The following is a 27132-nucleotide window of genomic DNA, read 5'->3' as shown; positions in this document are numbered from 1 at the left end:
AAATTATTCCATGCATGCTTTTCAGGGCCTCTTCATAAACATGACACAAGAATGATTCCTGCCCATTTAAAGTAGAGGAAGCTAGGATCCGAACAGCTCGGGGAGTCCTGCCAGAGAGACAGCTAATGGGCACAGGGCCGAGAGGCAGGGGGACGTGTCCGAGCTGCTACCTGGAAATCTGGAGTCAGCGCCGTCCCAGGGTGCATGAAGCAATCCTCCCCACCCTGCGGAGCAGGTTCCACAGGCCACCAACTCTCAGCAGGGATTTCTCAAAACCTCTCAGTCTTGAGAAATAAAACTCCAAAGTCCTCCTCCTTCAACACTGTGCAAGCGAACTCTGCTGCAATTCAGTGACTGCCTGGGCCTCGTGCCCTCTCCCTCGTTCAGCTCACTAACAGGAGCTGTAGCAAGTTAGCCAGGAGTAACCAGGAACACCCAGCGTTCCGTCCCACGCGCACCGATGGCTATCTCCTCCACCATTTCCTTTACAGATCACCTGTCAAGGACCGCATGTGTGAAACAGCCCACCAGGAAGGCACAGCGTCGCCATGGTACAGACAGGAAACCGGCTCAGAGAGGTTAAGGACTTCACTCCTGATGGGATATACACACCCTGGCACCCCCTGGCACCCCCTGGGGTAGAGAAGACAGAAATCCTGAGTGATGCTTCCAAAGCCCTTGCATAGCTTGTGTGCTTTTCCCGCTCTCCACCCCGCAGCAGCAGCAGGCTTCCCTGCCTCAGACCCCACACTGGCCCTCACTCTGCTCTGGACAGGGAAGAGGGAGAGGCCAGCCTCTTCAGCCATCACAGGTGAAAACCAAAACACACTCTGCAGAGCAAGCCTCCCGTGTGACAGAACTCTCCCTGCCCCGGGGAAAGACCAGTCACTGTGCCCCAAATTCCTAGTTCCACAACTAAAAGCGCTCAGAGCTAGGAACACTTGGAGCCTCTCCTCCTTTAGAAAATGTGACCCCAGTAGTATCTGAGGCTAAAGAGTGGATCCCTAAAAACAGAAGCAGCGGTCAACTCAAGGGAGGGTTGTGAGCACCTGCCGAGAGCTCCTGGCGCACAGCAGACCCTGCTGGAGCTACAGGACACGCCCACTTCATCTAAGAAACACGCAAGGAGGCAACTCTGCCCAATGGGCAGCGGGGGCCTACACCTCCACACAGGGTAAAAACCCAGCTCCAGTTACGCCTCCAGTTTAAAAACAAGAAAGGCAACACTGGGACCACAAACCTGTCCATGAGCAGGAGCGCAGAGGAGACGGACATCGCGTCTACTGTGGCCACATGGCTCTGCAATGCCAGCCGCAGACGGGCGGACTCTCCCCTCGCCGCATTCCTGGCAGCTGGAGCCAGAGTCCCGGGGAAGCACCATGGACGCCTTCAGAGCCCCGCTCCACAGTCTGGAAGGTTAAGGCACCAGGACAGAGCAGCTGCTGGAAAGGCGGGGGCGGGGCAGGCAGGGCTCTGACTCCTAACTAGTCACAGGGAGGGAGGAGGGAGGAGGGAGGAGGGAGGAGGGCGGGCAGTCTGGGAAGCAAAGCATGAGTGACCGGTTCCAGGGACTCAGCACAGCTCCACTCCACATCTCGGCGCCATGCAGAGACCCAGAGCCACACACAGCGCCAGAGAGGCCAAAGAGACACAAAACCCAGGGCACTCCTTCTGGGAAGCAAGATGAAGTCACATTTGCAACGACTTAGAGCATGTCCTGTGTGTCAGACACTGAGCTTTGTGAAAAAGAGAACAGGTATGCAGGTGAGTCACAGAAAGGGTCATGGAAAGTCCTGACCCAATCCCTGCCTCAGAACCATCACCAAGGGATTCTCCCTATTCCTGATTTGAAACACCATTAAAACCTTTTCAAGGACCAGACCTAACTAACCACTTCAAGGTCAACAAACCTGAGCCATTCTAAACCCACAAGAAGTTAGTCTAGGCTGGTTTGCCATCCTTCCCACAGGCACTGCTCACTCCTGGGTCTGCAATGAGCCCACGGGGAGGCGACGCTGCACCCCGGCCAGGGCCCTCTAATATCCAGTCCATGCCCCTTAAATAAAGGAGACCACCTGCGACTGGAGAGTCAGTACCAGGTGGCCATCTCTGCGATAGGCAGTGGTAAGGGATGAAGATGGAAATTTTAATTTTACTTTCCAAATTTCCATACTGCTAAAAAACACAAACTAAATCAGCATGTATTCCTTCTGCAAGTACAAAAAATAAGTCAAGTGTGGGAGACAACAGGGCACAGGAGTAGTACTGAGCACCTGGTCTGTGCCAGGCCAAGACTAAAAAACAACACCCACAGCCCTAGCCGGTTTGGCTCAGTGGATAGAGCGTCTGCCTGCAGACTGGAAGGTCCCAGGTTCGATTCCTGGTCAAGGGCACATGCCCGGGTTGCAGGCTTGATCCCCAGTAGGGGGCGCGCAGGAGGCAGCCGATCCATGATTCTCTCTCATCCTTGATGTTCTCTCTCTCTCTCTCTCTTTCTCCCTTCCGAAATCAATAAAAATGTATTTTAAAAAAGACCACCCTCAAAATCCCAGTCCCAGTGCAGCTGAATTGTGTGTGTTGGGGGGAGGAGGCGTGGGGCTGACTAGCAAGGATACTAATTCCTTGCATTCCAAAGTCTGGTGTCTGGACTGGAGGCAGCCCACCTGGGAACTAGCTGGAAACACAAAATCCTGCGCCCCCGACCCAGACCTCCGTAATCAGAACCTGGGGGGGGGGGGGGGGGAGCAATCTGTTTGTATGAGCCTCCCTCTAGTTGAGAAGCTCTGTTGCTCGCTCGCTCCAGTTTAAGCACTGTTCTGACTACTGACACACTTACAACCCTGCGATCTTACTTGAACTTGTCAAACCCCTCACCCCCAGGAGTCAAATCCACACCTGGTCTGGCACAGGCATCACTCAGGAAGCGCCACACCCGCAGTCCCTCTCAGGACCCTGTGTCCTCCCTCCCTACAAATCTACACCTCCATGCTCCCACACCTCTCCAAGTTCTCCCTCAACCTGCAACAGTCCTGTGTCATAATTATACCTCAGCAAAACAATCTCCAAAAAATATCTACAATGAGAAACTCACAAAGAAAACTCAGGCCCAGGGGGCCTCACTGGTGAACTCTTCCAAGCATTTAAGGAAGAAATACACAAAGCCTTTCAGAGGCAAAGCTTTCACTCCTACCCTCTCTCCACCCCAGAAGGAATTCAGTAGTCATTCAATGAGCACGTTTATGGGCATTATTCCCCAAGAAAAAACTATTCAGCCAGGACTGTTTAGTACCCTTTCGAGAATCATTTGACACGGAGTGTGTGTGTAGGCTTTTTTAAAATTCATATGCAATAAAACTGACTTTCTATAAGTTTTCACACATGGTAGGTTCATTTAACCACCAGAGAAAAATCTCACTGAGAACACACAAAGCAGAATACTTCTGAGCCCATTCTATAAGGCCAGCATAACCTTGACACCAAAACCTGTCAGGGGCAGTATAAGAAAGGACAAAGTACAGACAGAAAGTCATAACCAAAATATTAGCAAATCCAATCCAAGCATGGAACATAAAGGATGGTGTATCATGAATAATTTGGGATTATCCTGAGAATGCAAATGCAGTTAGCTTACTTAACATTAGAAAAGTGCAATGTTATTTGCCACATAAACACATAAAGGAGAAAACACTTACAACCGAGAAATGCAGGAAAAAAGGCATTTGACAAAACGTAACATATGTGTGATCTTTTAAAATTATAAAACTAGGAATAAAAGAGAACTTCCTGAATCGGATAAAAGGTATTTAGTAAAGCATGAGGTACCTGGTGAAAAGACACCCGCCAGCAAGCGTCACACTGAGTGGGGAAGCAGGGAAGCTTTCAGAGGCCAGGCCACTTCCACACGCACGGAGCTCTAGGCCTTCCGTGAGGCCAGAACACTGCGGGAGAGGGGCGAGGTCTGGAAACAACCCACTCACAGACAGGGGCTTTCTACACAGAAAACACAAAAGAATCCACAGATCAACAGCGAGAACCGAATTTAACAAGATCACAGGATGCAAGGACTACACACAGAAATGAGCGGCATTTCCAAAAAACATTTCTAAAATGCCATCTGTAAAACCATCCAAAAATAACAAATATCCTGGAATAAATTTAATGAAAGAAACACAAGACCTTTACATTTAAAAAAACAAGAAACACCTATAAAATACTGTGGAAAATTTAAAGAAAAACTAAATAAATAGAAAGACACACCATACTCAGACACCAAAAGTCTTCATATAGTAAAAAATGATCAATAAAGATCAATAAATTCAATGCAATCCTGAACAAAACCACAGATTTATTGTGGTAATTGCCAAACTGATTTTAAAATTTATATGGAAATGAAAAAGAACCTAGAATAGTCAAAATAATCTTAAAGAACAAAGTAGAGGGTTTACTCTATCAAATATCAAGACCCATTATATAGTAGCTACAGTAATTTAAAAAGTATTGAAATTAGTGATAGTAGTAAAATGACAAATAGATGACAGAAGCTATATGGTCACCTGATGTATTTCAAGGTTCACGGGAAGGGTGATCTCTATAGCTAAGGAACATTAACCACTGCCTCACATCATACTGAAAGGTAATTCTGATGGATCATGGATCTAGCAGGTAATGTCAAAACAAAGATTCTATAAGATAACAGAATTTCTTAAATAGAACAAAAAAGGCACTAACCATAAAAAAGAAGATTCTATAAAGTAGAATTCATTATAGTTAAGAAGTTCTGGCCCTAACCGGTTTGGCTCAATGGATAGAGCGTCGGCCTGCGGACTCAAGGTTCCCAGGTTCGATTCTGGTCAAGGGCATGTACCTTGGTTGCGGGCACATCCCCAGTAGGGAGTGTGCAGGAGGCAGCGGATCGATGTTTCTCTCTCATCGATGTTTCTAACTCTCTATCCCTCTCCCTTCCTCTCTGTAAAAAATCAATAATATATATATTTTTTAAAAAAGAAGTTCTGTTCATTAAGAACACAAAACAAAAAATCTGCAGAGAATGAGAAGGAAACCACCGTGCAGAGGAGATCTGCATTCCTCACGTCTATTTCACAAAGGCTCTCACCCTGAATCTAAAAATGTGCCTACAGATCAGTGAGACAGGCCCACACAGGCACCTGAGAACAGAGGCCAATAAAATATGGAAAGGTAGGCAAAGTAAACCCAAATCCCCTCACCCCTCACCAGGGTGGCGGAAAAGAACAAACACAGAAGCCAACAAGTGACAGTGCGGCATTCCGAGAGGGCACAGAGCACTCGAGTGCCGCGCGCTGCTGCAGCAGTATGAGCAAACTGCGGCCCCGTGAATGTGGCTCTTCCACAAAATACCACGTGCAGGCGCGCAGGTACAGTGCGATTGAAACTTCGTGGCCACACTCAAGGGGCCTAAGAGCCGCATGTGGCTCGCGAGCCGCAGTTTGCCGACCACTGACCTAGGAAAAGCGCTTAGCATGTCTACCGAGCACACTCGGCAGGGCCGCCCCAGCATGCGCTCCTAAAGACACGCGTGAGACTATTACGATGAGCACCTCCTAATTAGTAAGTGTCACAGACTTGAGAATCAAGCCTCCATGCACGGGCAACACACAGAAGTATGTTTGTGCGACTGAAAACTATACAGAGCAAGAGAAAACGAATACGGCCGCCATTCAGTAACACCCGGGTGAACCTCAGGCAAAGCTGAGCAAAGAAAGCCAGACATTGAAGTATATGCTGTATGAATCCATTTATCTGAAACTCCAAAACAAGCAAAACAGCGGCTGCCCTGGGGGAGCAAGGTCCTGACAGGGAAGGGATAGGACAGAGACTTCAGGGCTCAGTGACACTCCAAGGGCCCACATGCAGGGCTCACTGTGTACACAACAGTATACGCTACACTTTAGGAAGTGCTAGCTCAGCTCCCATGCTCTCTGGAGTCTTCTCGGATGAAGACTCCTCTGTACCCAGTGGCTCTGCTGTCCTCCCAGAGCACTTTACACGCATCATTGACCAAGAGCTGGGACTTGTATTATAGCTATTTCCGCATCTCCTTAACTACATGGGGGAGGGAGGGTACCCTACTTGCTCTCTGGATCCCCGAGGGCTGGCAGGAAACCTGCTGTAGAGCCTGCACTCACGGGTCATTCATTAACTAACCCTGAAACCCACTCAGGCCTGTATATCTCCACTGATAAGTCAGAGTCCAAAACAGGCCCCAGTGGCTGGGTCACAGCCTCCTTGAAGTCCCCTTCAACCCTTCCCAGCATGTAAACACAGGAAGGAGAAGTTAATCAGGGAGGATTCCCTAACATCTGCGGAGGTTTTCACAAGGAGAAAGGAGGCAGGGCGAAAGCGCCCATGTGGTTTAGTATTGAACGTTACTTTCCTGGGGAAAAACACAAATTTATTCTTAATCTCCAAAGGAATCCTAAGAGGAGGGAAAGAGGAGTTGCGAGCTCATAGGCCATAAGCATCACACGTGGTGAGGGGTCTGGGCTCACGACCACACTGAGGGATGCAGGACTTGGACCTGAAGGGATGAGATCTGGCTGTGGCGCAAAGACTCCTCGTGGAACTCAGCGTCAGGCAGGTCGGGGCTCATACCCCAGCTTCAGGACCAGCTGCCTGACTTTGCGTGAGAAAGAAACCTCAGCTTTCTCCTCTGCAACAGAGGAACCAGCCTCAGCCACCAGATGGGTGACTTACCTGTGCTCATCAGTAACACTGAGGGCGGCTTATGCATGACAGGCCAAGCAGCTCATCTCATCTCATCCTAACACTATTCACCCGTTACTGCTTTCATTCAATAAGCAGAATACAGTGGGGCCTTGACTTACGAGTGTCCCGACTAACGAGTTTTTTGAGACACCAGCTGTCTCTCAGCCGATTTTTTGCATTGAGTTGATAGAGTAATTTGAGTTAACAAGCTCCTTAACGAGCTCGGTCTCAGAACGAATTAAACTCGTAAGTCAAGGCCCCATTGTACTGCGCTCTGACTGTGTCCTACACAGGCGCTGTGCCAAGAGGCCAGCCAGAGGCACAGGCCCCCAGAGACACAGGCCCCCATCCTCAAGGTGTCTATGTATGATCTTCCCTCTGACAGATGAGGAAACTCAGAGATATAACCTTGCCCAAGGTCACACAGTCAACTGAAGGGCTTGGATTTGGATTTAAGTTCATACCTCCCACGGGTGGTTCTCAATCCTGGCTGCAGCGAGAATCCACTAGAGAACTTTTTAATAATCCTAACGCCATGGCCTCACCCCAAACCAATGAAAACTGATTGCTGAGGGTGGGGCCTACACATCAACTGATTTTTTTAGTTTCCCAGAGAATTCTGTGCAACTAGAGCTGAGAACTTTGTCCTGAACTAATAAATGCTTGCTGTCACGTGTTCTCTCGTTTCTTTAATTGATGCTTTAATCTATATGAATTGAAGATTAGCTCTGGGCCAGCAGTTCCCATGAACAGTGAATGACACTCTTTTAGATTTCGCTTTACACTACTCTAAAAATACTACGAACGAAAGCAAAATAAAACTGGGAACGACTGCCTGGTAATGTAACCTTTTCTAGTACCTTCCAGTCTCTGGTTTCATTGATCCGGATGGTGTGCCGATTCCTAGCCCAGGTGCTCCTAGAGCTCATCTGTGCGCCCTCTCCCTCCACTGGGCGGCACCCCCAGAGCCCAGCAGGTCCCTGTCTTCTCTGGTACGAAAAACGCCCAGCCCAGAGCGTGGCACAAAGTGGCCTGCCCCTGCGCATGAGAAGAAACCACTCTTGCATGTGGCTCCACGAGCAAGGGTCTACAGTGTAGACTCTACACTGTGCAAGTGGGCAGGGCCAAGCCATGTTCTGTTCATGTCCCAGCGCCAACCAAGAACATTCGCCAGGCATTCGCTGGGGATCAGGGATGACTAAGATCCAGGCTCTGACTTGAAGGCCTCATACTAAGAACAAGACACAAAACAAAACTGGACTTACGTGAGAGCAGACACAGAGAGCAGCATGCTTGGGGGAGGCCGCCTTTGCCCCTGGGAGCCAGGAGGGCGTCCTGGAAGAGCTGAGCTGGGCCTTAAAGATACGCAGACATCGGACAGAGGCACGCAGGCAAGAGAAGGGAGCATCTCAGGCAAAGGCAGGAAAGCGTGCCTCGGTCCTCTGAGCCAGGGCCCAGGAGAGGGAGAGAAGCAAACCATAGCATCTCTGCATTCTGGGACCGCAGGAGCAGGGAGGACCAGTCCTGCCAGACCTCAAGCTACAGTCACGTGGGGCCAGAGCCGTGACAGATTTCGACAGTCCACCGGCCCCGTGGAGTGTGTCCTCATTCATAAAGCAGAGATTGGGCTTTCACTGCCAGTAAACTTGCACCAAGGACAATGGGCTCCTGGGGGCTCACAGACACGCTCTCGGGAGAGGGCAGGTCAGGTGACCAGGGTCAGGACTGTGGTTACCAAGCAGGCAGCACTTCTGGGATTCGGCCCCAGGAAATCCTGAAATGTACACCACGCACCAGTACACGCACCCACAGGTCATTTTATCATCAAAAAGCAGAAGGAAAACCATTTCCTTACTGTTAGACAAGTAAATGATTCACAGGGCGGAATACCACAAAGACATTCATAAGTGTATAAATTTTTAATTTTGTGGGAAAATGTTTTCTATAAGTAAAATAGCAGGATACTGAACTGTAGAAACATTATGCAATTTTATGTTTTAAATTCAAAAAAGTGTAAGAAAATACAGTAAAAAGGAAAAATGGGTAGTAGGTGTAAAAGTGGAAAGGGCAAAAATAGAATGATAGTTTAAACAAAAAGAACCCTTAAGAAAACATGTAAAAATAGGTTCCTTAAAAAAAAAGTCATAGACACCACAGGTGTGGATGCCACATGTGCAATCAAACTAAAACCTGCACAGCTGTGTGACCCAGATCGCTAGGGAAAGTCTCCTCCCAATACACAGAACAACAACATAATCAAAAGGGGAAATATTTAGATTTTAACAGTTAAGGTAACAGATCTCTATTACTTTTTCAGGTTTACAGTTTATCCCTCATTCATTTAAGACTGTTTACTGAACATCTGCTTAGTGCCTGCACTGGCTAGGAAAACAAATACTGGATGAAGATGCAGCCCCTGCCCCAGGAAGCTCACGGTCCACGGGGGTGGGGACGGTGTCAGCGCTGTTTGACAAGTAGTCTAGGAATGTGGATCCAAACAAGGACTCCTGAAGGACCCCAGGAGCTTGCCAGGCAGAGGAGCAGAAGGGGCAAAGTGACTACGTGAGACGGCTGGTTCAGAGAACCCTAAGTGACGAGCGTGGCTTTTGTGGCCGCAGCACAGAACGGGAGCTGGAGTCCTGAGGTGGGCAGGTGGATCCAGAATGCTCCTGACACCACGCCAGGGAGTTTGGAGAGTATTCTGCAGGTGATGAGAACTACCATTTAGGCCAGGGGTCCTCAAACTACGGCCCGCGGGCCACATGCAAATACAAATATTGTATTTGTTCCTGTTTTGTTTTTTACTTCAAAATAAGATATGTGCAGTGTGCATAGGAATTTGTTCATAGTTTTTTTTTTTAATATATTTTATTGATTTTTTTACAGAGAAGAAGGGAGAGGGATAGAGAGTTAGAAACATCGATGAGAGAGATCGATCAGCTGCCTCCTGCACGCCCCTCACTGGGGACGTGCCCGCAACCAGGGTACATGCCCTTGACCGGAATCGAACCCGGGACCCTTGAGTTCGCAGGCCGACGCTCTATCCACTGAGCCAAACCAGTTCGGCCATAAGTTTTTTTTTTAAACTATAGCCCAGCCCTCCAACGGTCTGAGGGACAGTGAACTGGCCCCCTGTTTAAAAAGTTTGAGGACCCCTGATTTAGGCAACAGAATGACAAAGCATTCAACTCATCGACTCTAGGCATTCAATTCTCATGAAGTTGAACAGGGAAGGGGGATGGAGAAAAATGACCCCCCAAAATGGCCAATGCTCCCAACTATTCTCCAAACCCATTCCCTCACTAGTCCGAGCACTAGTCCAGTTTCCCAGCCTGCCCTCCAGGTGGGCGAGGCCACATGACTAAGTCCCAGCGGGTGAACTGCAGATGCACTGGTTACCTTCGGCCCTTTCCCTTTCTTGGCTTGGCACAGAGCCGCCCAGAGGCCTCGTGTTGGAATCGCCGGAGCGGGGAGAACGTGGGAGAGCATGAGCTGGAAATACTAGTAAATGTCCTTTGTGTCTTAGCCATTAACCAATTCAAGTTTGTCACCGCAGCTAGCGCTCACCTACGGAAATACATATTTATGTGTTTCCCCACAAACTGACCACCACAGGTGTGGATACCACATGTGCAATCAGACTGAAACCTGCACAGCTGTGTGACCCAAGGTTTCTTCTGCTTTAAAAATCACTCCTCTCAAAGGAATTTTAAAGGAATGAAATCTGCTCATTCCAGGGTAAACGCTTCAAGTGAGTGAGCAGTCAGGTGCTAAGGCCAGGGCTGATCCACGAGGTGTTTTTCCCGTCTAACTGGCCCCTAGCCCTTTTCTTCTTCCTCCTGTGGGGCTCCCTCCCACCCTGCAGGACGTGGACTGGGGGACTGAGCCCACACCCTCTTAACCGCTTTCCCTGTACCCCCTTCTGGTAGGAAATGTGTCTAACACCCAAATCTGAAACCTAGAGGCTATTAGGACTTCAATCCTGATTACTCTTCCCTGAAACACCCTGTACACGGAGCCTGGAACTGGAAAGCCTCTGGCTGGAAGCAAAGGGGAATTGACAGGAAAGCTGGACTGTTATGGGCCCAAAGCGGCGACTAGGCAAACCTGGATGACTCATCCCTCCACATACAGAACCTGACAGAAACCCTGTGACAAACCACAACTATTCACAACAAAGCATCAGCAAACTGGAACTGAGAAACAAACTCTCATTACACACCCAGCTCCCTGAGCATCAACAGGAACTAGCTGTGTGGCAATCCAGTCAGATGTGTGTGCACATGAACAACACGGGCCATGAAGAATGTAACGTCAGCTACCTCAGAGATTCAGTATTCTACAAACAGAACAGACAAGCAGCTTAGAACAGGCACTATTCAAGGTAGAAAACGGGGTAAGAGAGTTTAAACTGTGTTATTCCACTAACATTTTTTTCAGTAGAACAGATTTTATACCCACTTGCACCAAGAGAAGTTACTTTACTAGTAGGAAGTAGCTGGTGGCTGAAGAGCTGCTTGGCAGGAATGGGGTTGCCTGTGGGTTTCTCAAGGCCCCACCAACTCCTGTGCGCTCACAAAGCCCCTGCACGTCACCCTGAACCCCCCTCCCAAGGGCAGAACCAAGGCAGGCTGGCAAGGCACCTGAGCACAGATGCCTGGGAGTCCCCATAGTCAGTAGATTTCCCGACAGCCCCCGCACACGGGGGTGCTCCAAAACTCAGGAGGCCACGTGAATCCTACGAAGAGCACACATTCTTCCTCTCCCCGCCTCCCCAAGACGACCTTTTTCACAGCTGTAACATTTCTAAGGACAGGGACAGAGGCGCGGCAGAGAGCTCCGTGAGGCCTCCGAGGTTTCCCGGAGCTCGGTCTGGCTGGTGAGCAGGGCATGCGCTACATAGTACAGAGACACGCGGTTCTTTCTTGGTTCAGTTCCCACCACTCCTGCATGCGCCTGCCTCCACAGTGAGAGTCGCCGGCCCCACCCAAGGTGAACAGGAATCTCAATGTCAGCCCCCAACGGGCAGAGCGGCTGAACTTAAAAGGTTTCTTTGCTCAGATCAAAGAACTTTCCTTCCACCCAAGGGAAGGAAACAGATCAAGCCCAGCTGGGAGACAGAACTATTCCTGTTCCCTAAGTTCAACTCCTGCTGGAGAACTGGCTGGATCACAGGAAAACCAAGCGGGCCTGCTGTTAATCACGGCATTAGTAACACAAGAGAAACCGCTGGTGCTCGCCCTCAGGACGGGTTAAGTCCCTTGTTTCTGTTTGCCCTTTTCTGCTGCTCATCTCCACTGCGCTGGCATTTACTAGCATTCATTCATTCATTCATTCACTCACTCACTCATTCTTTACAGCAGCAAGCAGGGAAGCGATCCTAACAGATTCCAGTGAGCACGCAGCACCAGCCTCTGTGCCGAGCACTGGACATGCATTGCCCCGGTACCGCCCATTCAGAGATAAGGAGACCAAGGTTTAAGAAAATGAAGCAGCTTAAGCAGCCTTCAGCCAGAAGGGCAGAGCAGCCACCTCCTGGCGCTACAGGTACACTCTCTGATGCCCATCAAGTCCTCTGGCCCCACGCTGGAGGCACAGCAGACGCTTCCAGAACCCAGCTCTGAGAGGGGCAGGCCCCTCCGCCTCTACTGCATTAAACATCCAGAACATTTAAACACGCGCTGGACTGCACAGGCATGTCACACAGGACTCATGCCAGGCAGCCACTGCCCCAGCCCCAGGAGGAAGCGGGTCGGCCTGTCCACCACACCGGCCTTACTAAAGGCCACCTTGGCTCCTCCGCCCCCTCCCCCAGGCCTGTGGACAGTTTCCTCCGCAGCTTCCCTTGGCTTTATGTGCCTCATACTGATTTGGTTGCTTCTCAACCACCCTGTGCAGCTTTGTTACATCAACGAGAACAAAGATCAAAAATAAAGTCACAGATTGTCACCTAAACTAAGCAGATGAGCGCTGAGCAGCAGAGCTCCCCACAGTGACGGGAAAGTACAAATCCGTGCTGTGCAATGAGGCAGCCAGTGGCCACGTGTGGCTGCTGAGCACTGAGATGTGGACAGTGTGACTGAGGAACCGAGTTTTTCATTTATATGAAACTAGTGGCCTGGTCACGAAATTTGTGCACAGAGGGGGGGGTGGGGCGGTGTCCCTCAGCTCAGCCTGCACCCTCTCCAATCTAGGACCCCTCAGAGAATGTCCAACTGCCGGTTTAGCAGACATCCCTCTCGCAATCCAGGACTGCTGGCTCCTAACCGCTCACCTGCCTGCCTGTCTGATTGATTGCCCCTAACCGCTCTGCCTGCCAGCCTGCTCACCCCCAACTGCCCCCCCACCGGTCTGATCGCCTCCAACTGACCTCCACTGACAGCCTGCTTGTCCCTAACTGGCCCCCCCTGCTGGCCTGCTCATCCCCTACTGCCCGCCCCCCCGCCAGCCTGATCACCTCCAATGCCCCCCCGCCACCAGCCTGATCACCCACAACTGCCCACCCCTCTTGGCCCCTACCTGCCTCTTCCTCAGCCCCGCCACCATGACTTTGTCCAGAAGAACGTCTGGATGGTCTCCTGGGAGGTCTCCCAGTCTAATTAGCATATTACCCTTTTATTAGTATAGACAGAGGCCTGGTGCATGGGTGGGGGGCCAGCTGGTTTGCCCTGAATGGTGTCCCGGATCAGGGTGGGGGTTCCCTTGGGGGGGCAGGGTGGCCTGGGAAAGGGGCCTGTGGTGGTTTTGCAGGCCAGCCACGCCCCCATTGAGGTGGGGGTCCCCACTGGGGACAGTACTGGCCTGGGAGAGGGGCTGGGGCAGTTTGCAGGCCAGCCACGCCCCCATGGGGTGAGGGTCCCCGCTGGGGGGTGTGGCCAGCCTGGGTGAGGGGCTGAGGGCTGTTTTCAGGCTGGCCACACCCCCTTCAGGGTGGGGGTCCCTGCTGGGGTGCCTGGCCAGCCTGGGTGAGGGGCTGATGGCTGTTTGCAGGCTGCCCACACCCCCCAGCGGCAACCCTCACCCCATGGGGGCGTGGCCAGCCTGGGTAAGGGGCTGAGGACCGTTTGCAGGCTCCTCCCTCGGCGGCCGGCCCATGCGACCCAAGCCTCCCGCGTGTTCAGACCGGCTCCGTGGCCAATGCCCACAGGCCCCTCCTTCAGCAGCCGGCCAGGGCAGGCAGGAAGCTTGGCTTCCTCTGTCGCCAGGGCGACCCAAGCCTCCCACCCAACCCAAGCCTCCCACCTGCTCCGGCAGGCTCCGTGGCCACTGCCATCTTTGTCCCGCTAATTTGCATATTCCTTCCTGATTGGCTGGAGGCGTCATGGAGATATAGTCAATTTACATATTTGTTTATGATTAGTGTAGATCAGGGGTTCTCAACCTGGGGGTCATGACCCATTTGGGGGTGGAACAACCCTTTCACAGGGGTCACCTAAGACCATCAGAAAACACATATAATTACATATTGTTTTTGTGATTAATCACTATGCTTTAATTATGTTCAATTTGTAACAATGAAATTGGGGGTCACCACAACATGAGGAACTGTATTAAAGGGTCGCGGCATTAGGAAGGTTGAGAACCAATGGTGTAGATTTAAACAGCTACATGTGCCTAGTGGCTAACACACTGGACAGCACAGTAGACTCTAGCATAAGCACCAACTGTGCCCCAACCTAAGACCCGAAATGACCAAACAGGGTGGCTGCTGAAGCCTGCGACCCGCTGTGGGACCAGGGACATGGGTACAGGAGGGTGGAGGCCACAGGACAGACATGTGAAACACAAAGCAAGCCCCTGCCAGCCCCACAGCCTCCGTTCCTGCCGGCTTCTTCGACCAGAACACTCTTCTCCCCCATCTCGTTCACATTTCTGCTCAAATGTTACTTGCTCAGTGACACCCTCCCTGACCACCCTACTTAAAATGTACCTCCCACCCTCACTCTTCCCTCCCCGGGTACTTTACTTTTTACTTTTCTAGCACTCAGAGCCTGACAAGGGGCCTCTCTTACAGCTGTGTGCCTGCAGCAGATCCCAGTGCCATCCGGTACTTTTATTTGGGGGAAGGGGCTTGCTGGCTGCTGCACCAGGTCCTGGGTATGTACCACCGAGGAAATGAATTCACTATTTGAGAAGCATTACTGAGTTCTGGCTAGGTGCCAGCATGGGATGAGTGAGACGCGGTCCCGCAAGGGGCACCAGGCTGGGGGACCCATAGATGACACTGCACTAGGGCACAGGCGGGGAGCCAGGGAACCACAGGAGGAGAGCCCTCCACCCATGCTGGGATCTTGGGTGGGTTCTCCTCATTTTAAGTGTGCGTGGCAGTGAGGGGCAGAAATGGAAACTATTCCAGGAAGGGGTCACCCAGGCCGAGGGAGGAAAGGTGAGACATCTCCGCCCACCGGTGCAGAGGCCCCTCAGCCCCGACACTGGCCTGCAGACCTGCACTGCGCCGGCTGCAGCTCCTCTCCCCCTGTTCTCCAGCCCCTGTTCCCCAAGGCTGCTCCTGGCACTACTTACAAGAGGCGGTGGAGAGGCTTCTGTAAGGGCAGGGATTTGGAGCTGGACAAGTGCATGTTCCAGTCGCCGCTCGGCCATCTGGAACCCATGCAGCTGGCATCTCAGCTCTCTCCAGTGCAGAGACAATTTCTACGGAAGCGCTATGAGTGCTCCACGGAGAGAAGGTGCAGGGCTGGCTCCAACAGGTGGCTGCTGCCTCCTCAGGGGGGGGGCGGGGGGGGGGGAGCTGCTCAGAGGCAGCTGGGAGCCCCTGCAGCAGCGAGGTTTAAACTCCCTCTCCTCGAGACAGTTCCTCAGCTCCTGCGCAGACCTTCATCTTGTGCATGTGGAGCTCAATCTCCTTCCATTTTCATGGCTCTGTGAGGGGGTATCCTCAGCTCATTTTGCAGATGAGGACACCTCCCAGCGAGCTGAGTGCCTGCCTCACCCAAGACCACATGCCAGGAAATGCTAGGTCGAGAGAACAGCAGCCCGTGCTCCTTCCCAGGTGCACAGTGGTGCATACACACGTGCACACACACCACCCAGCAGCTCAGATATTCAGCAGGTTTTCTGAATATCCCTGATGCCAGGTCAAAGTCACCAAGAACATCAGCAAGCAGATTTTGTAGAAAAGTCACAGTTACAATGTTACACCTCAATTCACTGATAATTTTAAAATGGTCAAAGTAGCAGAAAACTAGTCAGGCAGAATAATGACAATAGAAAAGATATTAAATGCCTGTCATATGCCCAGTGCTTTACATCCATGTACATTTCCTCCCTGTTTAATTCCAACAACACTTTGAAAACGAACTTATTTCTATTTTCTAGGTAAGAAAGAAGCTCAAAGACCCAAACCCTGTATCATCTTTGTATCCCTTGCAAGCTACTTGGCCAGCCCTGCCTGTTCTCACCTAAATGAGAATTAACTGCAGTGCCTACCTGAACCCACCAGCTCTCAGTGCGGATAAAGAGTCACTCCGGTAGCTTCAAGCAGGAAGGGACTGAACTCAAGGAGTTAGATGACTTGGAAATCACTGTAAGGGCTGAAGTCATCAGCTCTAAATGGGGCCTCCAGGAATGGCTCCCTGGGTAGAGAACTCGCACAGCAGGGAGCTGCCACATCTGAGTTGCCCCTGGACTAAGGCCCTCCAGGGTGCAGCAGGTCAGGAAGCCACCACAGCTTGCAGCCACCTCACCCACCCCAGCGTCACACAGGCTGCTGCTGCAGGAGAGCCTCACGCCTCCATGGCATCACTAGATAGCAGGAACCAGCCTGAAGGGGAAGGAAAGTTCAAATCTCTCACACATGGCACCCAATTCACACCCAGAACCCCACGGCAAGGGACGCTGGGAAATGCACGTGTTGAAGGCTCCAGCTTGCAGAGTGCAGGAGGAGCCCCGGAGGAAAACGGTCCGGAGCAGGAACGAGCCAGCCCACAGATCGGCCACACACTCTCTCACATGCTGCTGGCAGTGGGACAAGGCGACCACATGGAAGTCTGAGAATGGCACCCGGAGAGCACCCGGTGGCTCTGGCTGCCACACACCTCTGAAGGGCACCCACCGGCCCATAAGCGAACTCACCCCCCCGACCCCCCCCCCCCCCCGCCAAAAGAAAGCACCGAGCACATTCCTCCCTTAGCACCGCTCATGTCACCTCCCAAATAATCACACCCCACAACCCAGGTCAGCACAGGAACTGAGAGTCTGCTTGAGCGCTTTCACAGCAAGGGCTCTACAAGCCGGAGACTTACTTTTAAGCCAGTCGTTTCAAAATCTCTCATATAGTAGGACCTTTTTAAAAAGGGAACTCTTACGTGAAACCCCAACCAACAAAGGCAGAACACCGGGCCAGAAATCTAACCTGCATTCCTGGTCTGTGCCCAAAGCTTTACTGTATTATCTCGTTTGACCCTCACACCAACTCATCCCAAGCGGTACATTTAACCCATGTCATCCTGTACCCCTGGGGATCACAGAGGTTAAGTGAGTTTCTTGATGTCACAGGTCAAAAATAGCAGAACTGGGGTTCAAACCTGGGTCTGAGCAGCCTCGGCTCTCGACCACCACACTCCTCGTCTCTATCTCTGGATTACAGCTCGATGCCAGGGTGAACCAGACATAGACCGTGTCCCGCAGGGGCCCTCAGCCAGCCAGGAAGCAGACCGGAAAAAAGCATCATTACAGCTCTTTAAACACAGCCAGGTGCACCCCGCTCAGCCTCCGAGAGCTGTTCCCTCTGCCTGTCTTCCCCTGGCAAGCTCCTTCTTTGCATCTTGCCACCTCTCATCAGCAAAGGACACTTGGAGCATCTCTTCTGAGAGCTTAATAAACGGTTACACAAAAGAAGACGTAAGTGGTCAGAGCTAATCACTACCCTCCAGACCAGTGCAGATTAGCAGCCCAAACCCTGGGCTTCTCAGAAACAGCCATGTCCTGTGCAATACAAGCGTGCTACTGAGCTCCTCTCATAGCTGCTGCTGGGGCTTCTGCAGAAACACTGACAACTACACTGGGCTTAGGGGGTCCCGCTATACAAGGTGAGGGCCCTGCTTGAACTGCATGACAGCAGTAAATTTCCTTCAAGGAAGCAATGGAATCCCAACATTTTACAACCTGCTAGCACAGTGGTTTTCAAAGGCTGGGTGATTCTGACCCCGCCCCCTCCGCCCCCCACCCTCCTGGGACATTTAGCAATGTCTACGGGCATTTTTCCACTGTCAAAACTGGGGCTGTGACAGGCATCTAGTGGGTAGAGGCCAGGGAGGCTGCCAAACGGCCTTTAGTGCACAAAAATTCATCCATCCCAAATGTCAACAGTGCCAAAGTGGAGAAACATTGCGGCAACTCTTTCACTAGTGACTGACTGGAGAAGCACAATGTCGGGACAAGAACCAGAAAAGGCTTTAGGACACGTTTTTTAGAAATGATCATGATTTCTATTGGAATTATAGGTGGCTACTACTTAGGTATTGTCAAGAAGGGTGCTGGATGCTTTACCTATCTGATCTCTAACCTTGTGCCGTAGTCTTATGCTCCATTTAAGGCTCAGAGAGGTGAAGTAACTTGCCGAAGGTCACACAGCTAGTAAGTAGGAGAGCGCACATGGAAGCCAGCCCACCTGACCCCTGAGCCCGTGCTCTGGACCGCTGCACCTCCCCCTGCCCCACAGGGTCTGGTCTGTCTTCCCCTGAGCAGTAAGCTCCTGAGGGCAGGGACTATCTCTAAGCTCAGAGTGGAGTCTGCCACAGGGGTGCTTATCACAGCCTGGATGAAAGAAAAAAATAAGAGCAAGAGCTGGGCCTGCACTTCCACTTGGCAGTGGCCAGGCCCAAGCCAGCCTTCCTGCTACTCGTCAGCTCCCTCTCCTCCAGGCCACCCTCCTCAAGCAGCCGGAGTCACCGACAGGCCTACTTCTCAGGCCACCATCTCCACCCCTTCCTCCCCCCGAGGCCCTTTGTCCTAGACTAGCCTCCCACAGTCCTGCCTACACTTCCTTCTACAACCTAGAACTTGACTCAGTGAGAATAAGAACAGACAGGCGCTAGGGTAAAGAGAGTCGCTTGGGCACAGGGGATCAAGTGAAGAAACAGGATGACTCAGAAGCCTTTGGGCTGAGAACCCCAAAGGACCTGCCCTCAACAGAAACTCACACAGCCTGCAGTCCTCTGAGTACCTACTGTGTGCCAGACCCTCGCTATAAGTCCCCTGTAAATTTACTCACCTGTAAAATGTTTAGTAGCTTCCAAACATTTTGGGCCCAGAGCACATTCCCCATCAAAGGAAATCTAGATTGACACTCTCCTCTAAGACTTGAAGATTCTAGGACAAAACTCACTAGACATGGCCCATGATATCATATTTGATTCATTTGTCATTAATATTCCACTAGCTTCCCAAAGGTACTTCATGATGGCTCACAATAATGTTTCAGCCATCAGAACAAGGATAAGGAGACAAGAACCAAGGAATAAAGCAAAGAGGAGACATCTGATTTCTGTGGCAAACAGCTGAAAGGATTTTCAGGCACCAGCAGCTTTAGAAATGATCTCACAGAAGAGGCTCCGAAACAGAGAGACAAGGCAGTCAGGAGAATCGCAACAAGCAACTGAGACTTCAAGGCTTGCTCCGTCTGCACTGCTTCACACTTGTCTGGGTGTGTACTGTTCACACTTGTCTGGGTCTGTACTGCTCACACTTGTTTGGGTCTGCACAGTTCACACTTGTCTGGGTCTGTACTGTTCACACTTTGTCTGGGTCTGTACTGTTCACACTTTGTCTGAGTGTGTACTGCTCACACTTGTCTGGGTCTGTACTGTTCACACATGTCTGGGTCTGTACTGTTCACACTTTGTCTGAGTGTGTACTGCTCACACTTGTCTGGGTCTGTACTGTTCACACATGTCTGGGTCTGTACTGTTCACACTTTGTCTGGGTCTGTACTGTTCACACCTGCCTGGTTCTGCACAGTTCACACTTGTCTGGGTCTGTACTGTTCACACCTGCCTGGTTCTGCACTGTTCACACTTGTCTGGGTCTGTACTGTTCACACTTTGTCTGGGTCTGTACTGTTCACACCTGCCTGGGTCTGTACTGTTCACACTTTGTCTGGGTGTGTACTGTTCACACTTGTCTGGGTCTGTACTGTTCACACCTGCCTGGTTCTGCACTGTTCACACTTGTCTGGGTCTGTACTGTTCACACCTGCCTGGTTCTGCACTGTTCACACTTGTCTGGGTCTGTACTGCTTCACATGTGTGAACCACTTCTGCCCCATGGACTACAAGGGGTAGAACCCTCACTTTGCAGACAAGGAAGCCGAGACAGAAAGCACAAGGGTGTCGAGGACGACAAAGGAAAGAGCACACCGTACGTGGACAGCAGAACCACGTGCTAGGCACTTACTGACGTTATTTTAAAGATGAGAAAACTAGTTGAGAGAGGTGAAGCAACTTCTGCAAGGTCACACAGCTAGGACATGGGTACAGGTCTCTTGAATTCCAAAGCTAAGCTCTTTCCTCTGTGTAGCTCCCAGCCACCCTCATGAGCAAGGTTTCCCAAATTGGCCAAGAACCCCCAGGGATTCTGAAAGCCTATCCCCCGAGCCCTTCGCTGAGATCCTGATTCTGGAGCTCAGGGATGGATCCCGAGGAGCCTGAACAGGCACCCAGCTGGTTCCATAAGCAAGAAATGCTGAAACATTGACCTGCGTACAGGGGTCAGTGCAGTCACACAAACCAGAACTGCCACTACACGACCTTAGGCCATGGCCTTGGCAGGGAGAGTGAGTCTCCCCTAAAGTTCCTGGGTCCCCCCACCAATGAGGGCCATGGTTGAGTGATGCACTCTGAGACCAGGCACGCTACTCCTGGGAGCCCCATACCTGTTTGCCAGCACATCAGAGAAAAGGTGCCGACAAGACACAGCCCTGGTCAGAGGGCTCACTCAGGACAGGTCTGGGACACATCTGCGAGGACCCCCACATCCAGCTGATGAAGCAACTGAGGCAGCGGCAGGTTAGCGTGCATGCCCAGTCACAGATGCCTGATGCCAGCGCATCACACCATCTGAAGGAACACCCTGTATGCAGTGCCCAGCATGGGTTTTGCTGGGGGCACACACATGGGGCAGCCAGGGTCGACACAGGAATGTTCCCACCTGCCAAGCCCTGGGCCAGGGCCCTCTGAAGAGCAGCTGTGAACATATGGCTGCTCTGCACACACCCTCCCAACAGCCCGTGCCTTCCTCACAGCACACCACGGTTTAGGAGCTCCCATTTGCTTGTGAGACTGACTGTTGTGCCTGCTTCCACCGCCTGTAAGCCCACCAACAGTCATTCCTTATTACTATTCCTACCACCACAATTCTCCCATATTACCTGCCAAGAGCAGAGCCTGGGACACAAACAGTATTGAATAAAAACACGAAAGCACAGAGAATAGGCCAAAGCAGTAGGAGCTGTCCCCATGGGGCTTGCGGTGAGACACAGGGACCCCAGCAGCCATGGTTTGGCTCCTGGGTGACAGGGCACCATGGGGAGTGGGGTGCATGGCCTAGTCCCAACACAGGTGACAGCACACATCTCAGCAGTGACAGACACCCAGAAATACCAGGCCTGGGCTATGCAAATGGGGGCTGGGGTGAGAAATGTGGGTTACTGACTCTGACATCAACCACATCAGCACCCTTTGGTTGGCCCAGGAGACACAAGGTATTAGCATAAAGGGCCCTTGAGAGCATCAGGCTGACAAAGGCTGCTGATTTGGTAACACGGACCATTGTGGGTCCCCCTCAGGCATAGCAGGTCAGGGGCGGGAAGTGACAACAGACTGTGCGAGAGCCAGGGACACAGAAGTGACAGCTAGCAGTGAGGAATCAAAAAGCAGCACCACCACAGACCAGTCCTAAAAACACCCCACAGGACTCTGGGCTACTGGGGAAAGGCCTGATCGCCTGCCTGACACAGGGCCTGCTCAACAGGGTGTCCTAACACGCACACGTTTCAGACAAGAACAGTTCAACTGGTCTGAATGCAACAACCCCAATCCTCTGGAGAAACAAAGATGGCATTACCTTGTAAAGAAGTTACTAAATGGTCCCAATTTTTTCAATTTACTTCCCTCTGCAATTTCATCAACACAGTCCTGCTGGTGTAGGTCATGGGTTTCCTTGATGGAGCTCAAGGTGACGTCAGTAAACTGCGGGTCATCATCATTCTCCAGGGTCACGATGGCACTGGAGCTGCTCGTGACCATGAGGTCCAGGATGTCCTCATTACTGACGGACAGGGTGGTGGACAGCTCTGTGCCGAGACTGGACACGCTGCAGATGGAGACGTCATCACTGCGATTCAGGGCTTTGGAGGTGGGGCTGTAGAGCTTCACAGAGTCATAGCCTGTCCTGGGGAACGTGGAGGACTTGCGCACACTCTGCTCCCGCTCGGCGCTGGTGGGAGCTGGTGGCGCATAGGATGGCAGCGGGCATGCACTCTGGCAGGCCCGCTCAGGGACTACCTCCGACTCAGACTGTTTCCTCTTCACATGGACCACGCTGCAGGGGACGGGCTCTGGGTTGCCAATCTCTAGAGTAGGAATGCCCGAGTCCACGGACTGTAGGCTGTGCTGGTCTAGAGCCCCATGTTTCAGCTTGGATCCATACTCTGGCAGCAAGAGGGATCTGGGTGCCTTGAGATTCAAGTGTTGCAGGTTCTGAATGTGGTTTCCTGGCCGACCATCCAGGATGCCCATCAAGGCCACGCCATTTGTAGAGCTGGAAAGGTTTCCATCAGTCATCTTGGTCCAAGGAGAAACTAGGAAAAACATCAACATGGAAATTTAGGCAGTGGCTGTAAGAGCCAAAGACGCCACTCTTCCTCTGCACAGCGCGAATGTCCTGACACCCTTTAAAGAAGGGACCCTTGGAAGAAGTCCTACAGACCCACCTTTCCATTCAGGACCACATACTAGTTTTAACATAAACTATCGTGATGTAAAATAACAGGAAAATACACAAACAAAGGATCTGCGTAGATGATATGTAAAATATCATCTTTGCCATCCTCATCACCACCCACCAGCCACACCGCCAGCCCCAGGAGAACCCGGGCGGCAGCATGAGGACTGTGCCAGGCAGGGGCAGGTTTCTGTTTGTGTGTGTGTGTGTGTGTGTGTGTGTGTGTGTGTGTGTTTCTCGATGAACAGGCTGCCTCTGTTGGAAGTGTGTGAATTCATAACCCACATATAGGACAAGGTTCTACTTGTTCTGAAGAAGGTAAGCTGTATATGCCACGTGCAGTGAGATTACCCCAACCACGCCCACTTTAGCATGCCCTCCACAAATGTTTCAGCCAGCTCACTCAGGACTTCACAGAGGGCATGTGGAAACTGAGGCTCAGAGAGGTTAAGAAACAGGCCCAAGGTCACACTGTTACTTAACGGCAGGGCTGGGATCTATGGGACTAACCCCAAGGAGGCCATTCCTAGTGGATGAATGGCTTAGTTTGCAGTTATAAAAACCCAGGTCAGAAGGCTGGCTCAGTGAAGATGGATAAACAGTAAAGGAAAAATAAATACCATAACCCTACGATAACCCTGAGTGGGAAGAGTCAAAGCCGCCACTGACACATACACCCAGGGCCCTGCCGACAGTTCTCTGCTTAAGACGGGGGTGGGAAGAGGGGGTGAGAGATGCACCAGCCTGGACAGCACAGTCCCCAGAGGACTGAGGACCTGGCATATGTTATGTCACCTTCTACTGTCCTTTAAAATTTCAAAACTAAAGAGACCTGGTGCTGCATTTTAATCTGACCTATGGCCCAGCTGGTGTGGTTGAGCGTTGAGCTATGAACCAGGAGATCACAGTTTGATTCCTGGTCAAGGGCACATGCCTGGGTTGTGGGACTGATCCCCAGTAGGGGGCGTGCAGGAGGCAGCCAATCGATGATTCTTTCATCATTCATGTTTCTTTCTCTCTCTCTCGTCCGCTCTGAAATCAATATCTACACTAATAAAAGAGAAACATGCAAATTGGTGTCACTCCGCTATGCCCACCAGCCAATCAGAGCAACTATGCAAATTTACCCAACAAAGATGGCGGTTAATTTGCATACACAGGCCAGGAGCGAAACTGAAGGCCCTGGCCAGAGTGAAGACTGAAGACTGAAGAAGCGGAGAAGCCAAGCCTCGCTGCGGCAGGACCAAAGGCCTTGGTCCAGGGTGCCAGAGGAAAACCGGTGCCGGCAGCCAGGGGAAGGAAGGCCTATTGCGCAAATCTTCATGCAACGGGCTTCTAGTATTTTTAATAAAAATAAATCTGACCTATGGAGCAGAACAACACAGAGAACGGGACTTTGCCTGGGTTCTACTCCCAGCTCTACCATCCTGCCTCAGGAGAATGAAATAAAGCACCAGGAGAAAAGCATTCACTAGGCCCTGGCCCCCAGCAGGCACTCTGTTGGCAGCTCCCATCAGCAAACAGCGAGTAGCTGAAGGTTCTGGAGCTGACAATAACAAGGATAACCACTCTCTTTCAGGTGTCATTGCTTTTACAAAGAGCCTTCCTGCTCTCCTTCCAGAAGCCTGGCCCTCCCCTCAATGTCAACACAGCAAAAGCAAAGTCATTCGGAGCAGAAAAGGGAGGAGAAATTACTCTCCCTCCCAGAGATTGAAGGAACAAAAAAGTAGAAATATGAAGGAATAAATCGAAATGCAGCATTCAGATATAGACTGCACTGCACATAAAAGCCGGAACTGTGACCCAAGAGGAAGGAAGGAATGTCTAACTATGACGTTATACTAACTGGGCATCAACTTCTCTTGGAAGGCAGAACCACACTGTGCTACAGACAAAATTAGAGTTTAATACAAAAATGAAATTATAAAGATGTGGCACAAAATAAAGTGTCCTCCAACCCACAGAGCAAAAACTCAGTGCATCCTCCAAAAGGGTGAGAGCACCCCGCCCCACCTGGGAGCACATTCTAAATGCGCTGCGGCTCACAAGGCCTGGACTTCCTGGGCTGGAGACGCTGCTCTGGGGAAACCCTGAAACAAGAGCAGCATTCACGCCACAAAGACGCAGGGAGAGTCCAACTCACACAAACCGGAAAGTGCTACTTGGCTTTTCCAATTAAAAGGGAAATATGGTAAGGAACATAGTCAGCACGTCGTTAAGAGCTAATCTCTGGCAAAGGTCAAAGGTAATTAGGATTATCAAAACACCATCAACACTCCAACAGTCAAGCTGGCGAAAAGCCGACCCCAAGAGGAAGTCCTCAGGGGAGATGCTCAACCTTTCTAAGCCTCAACTTCCCTCCTCCCCAGCAGGAAAACGGGGCCATACCACAGAAATCCCAGGTAGCCCTGAGGATAAATGACACGAGGTTTGGTGAAAGCGCCAGCACACCACACCCTGCATCTGACACACAGTAGGTGCACAGTAAATGTGGATTTCCTCTACTTTAGCCACATTAAAAGCTCCAGTCCCTGCCACAACATGAACTGAAATGTTGACACCAGAATGGCAGGAACGCCTCGTGCTTCGTTCTCCCCTCGGCCGCTGCGGCCACGGACAGCAGCCAGAGGGCCTCTTCTAAGGGAGACGCTGAGCCACCTTTGAGGCCTCCGCTGGTTCCAAGTTCAGTTTACTAGTAAGTTCCTTAAACCTCAGGAACAGGGTGTTAGCCTTCGGGGAAATAAACCTAAAAGGAAAGAAGTACTTCCGCTTGCAACACACTCTAAAACCCAAATCTGCAAGGGCCCAGGCCGCCTGTCCTCACACCCTCCACCTGGTGCCACCAGTGCCAGAAAGCCGACGCCCGCCCTCCAGAGCACCTGCCTTTCGAGGGCGCCATGAAGGGGTGGCTGCAGAGTGCGTGCTTCCAAGACAGGCTGCAGGGGGAACTGGGGAGCCGCCAGGAGGCCAGCTGCCGATGGCCTGCCTCCAAGTCACACGTTCTCTGAAGACAGAATAAGCCTAAATTCCCTGAGCTGGCACAGGGCCCTCCCGATCCGTCCCTGCCAGCCTCCCCAGCCTCGCACTGCCACTCTCAGTTCTCTCAACGCCCAGGACCGCTGCGCCGTGCCCGAGGTCCTCTCTGCCTTCAGCATCTGGAAAACGGGGAGCTGGTAACAGGTGCCACCAGGAGACACACCCGGAACATTCCAAGGCCACCTCCTCTGAGAAGCCTTCCTCACTGTGCCTGGAAGCCACAGGCCCTCCTCCCTCCCAGGCCCCTTGGGCTGCACCCCTCCTGAAACAACTATCTACAGCTGTCCCCACGTCTCGCTGCACAGGCTTCTAGGCGTCAGGCAGGCACAGCACTCACAGCCTCTGGACACACAGCCTGGCCAAAGGCCTGGCATGGATTAAGGATTCAAAAATCTATCTGCTGAATTAATTAGGACTAACAGCTATGTTCTCAGTGGGCAGGTTTCAGGAACAGTCCATCCAAGAAACATCTGCTGAGAGCTGGGTTATGTCCCCAAAACAAGGTAAGCAGTGGAGGTAACAAGAGGAAGAAAATCCGTCCCCTGGAGCTCTTGGCATGTGAGCGGACGACAGACACAGCAAGGAAGCGGGGACCACCCTGAGCATCACGGCTGCTGCCAGACTAGCCGGCGAGGAACCCTGTCAGCAGTCCATGGTGTTGGAAAGTAAAGCACAACTCCTCCCTCCACAGGGGTTTCCCCAAGTCCAAGCCGCTGTGGCCGAGCACACAAGCCCGGCAGCAGGGGCGACCACAGCGGGTGCGCACCCCCAGGCTCTCGGTGTCTTCTGGCACAGCCGGCACCAGCCATGGAAATGCTGGAGACAATAATGACTAGCCCTCACCTCCCGGACAAGAGGAAACACACAAGACGTCAAGGGTAAGAGGAGGATGAAATTCAGGCAGCAAGACCGTCTGAATTTTATCCGCCTGCCACAAACTGAGTCCCCCAGGTTGCAAATAAGATCAGCGCCCTGAGAGACGAACACCCTGTATGCCGTGGGGGCTGCGTCTCAGGTTTAATACAAGTCAGAAAGCGGGCAGTGGCTCTGCCAGCGATTTCGAGTAAGGCTTTCAAAAGCAGTTCCATCTTGAAGCCACAGTTCAATTTTCTCCTCCTTAAAGAGCAGGACTAAGTCTTGGCCAGCTCTTCAGAAACAAAAGAAAGAGCTTACGAAGCTAAAACCAAATGACTTAGTTAAGCCCTCGGCGGGGGGTGCACTTGTTGGTGGCTTTGGGGAGAAGCGATGCTGCCCATCCACGCAGATGTCCTCTGGCTCCTCCCTGTCCACGACGCAGCCCTCCTTGTCCAGGCTCCTCTCTGGGTCCTGCAGAGGACAGCCACCTGCTCAGCATGGGGACACTGCTGCCCTCCAAGGAGGTTGTGTGCACTC

At 51.7% G+C, this 27132-nt stretch overlaps 1 protein-coding gene across 6 annotated transcripts in view; it reads right to left on the bottom strand.

Moving 5' to 3' along the window:
• The window catches only part of TBC1D14 (TBC1 domain family member 14), a 77926-nt gene that overhangs the window by 46891 nt on the left and 3903 nt on the right, over positions 1–27132 (bottom strand). For 4 of the 6 annotated variants that reach the window (XM_081098101.1, XM_081098104.1, XM_081098102.1 and 1 more), the window contains exon 2: positions 21826–22561. In XM_081098101.1, coding sequence (XP_080954227.1) covers positions 21826–22544 — 719 coding nt within the window. In that variant the 5' untranslated portion in view covers positions 22545–22561. Of the gene's footprint in view, positions 1–1240; positions 1855–8009; positions 8296–21825; positions 22562–27132 lie in introns of those variants that run through there. The other 2 variants (XM_081098105.1, XM_081098106.1) reach the window with 2 other exon arrangements.

This window comes from Myotis nattereri (assembly GCF_964212035.1).
Source record: "Myotis nattereri genome assembly, chromosome: 1".
Lineage (NCBI taxonomy): Eukaryota > Metazoa > Chordata > Mammalia > Chiroptera > Vespertilionidae > Myotis > Myotis nattereri.
The sequence above is the reverse complement of the archived record's forward strand: the minus strand, read 5'-3'. Positions and strand labels throughout refer to the sequence as shown.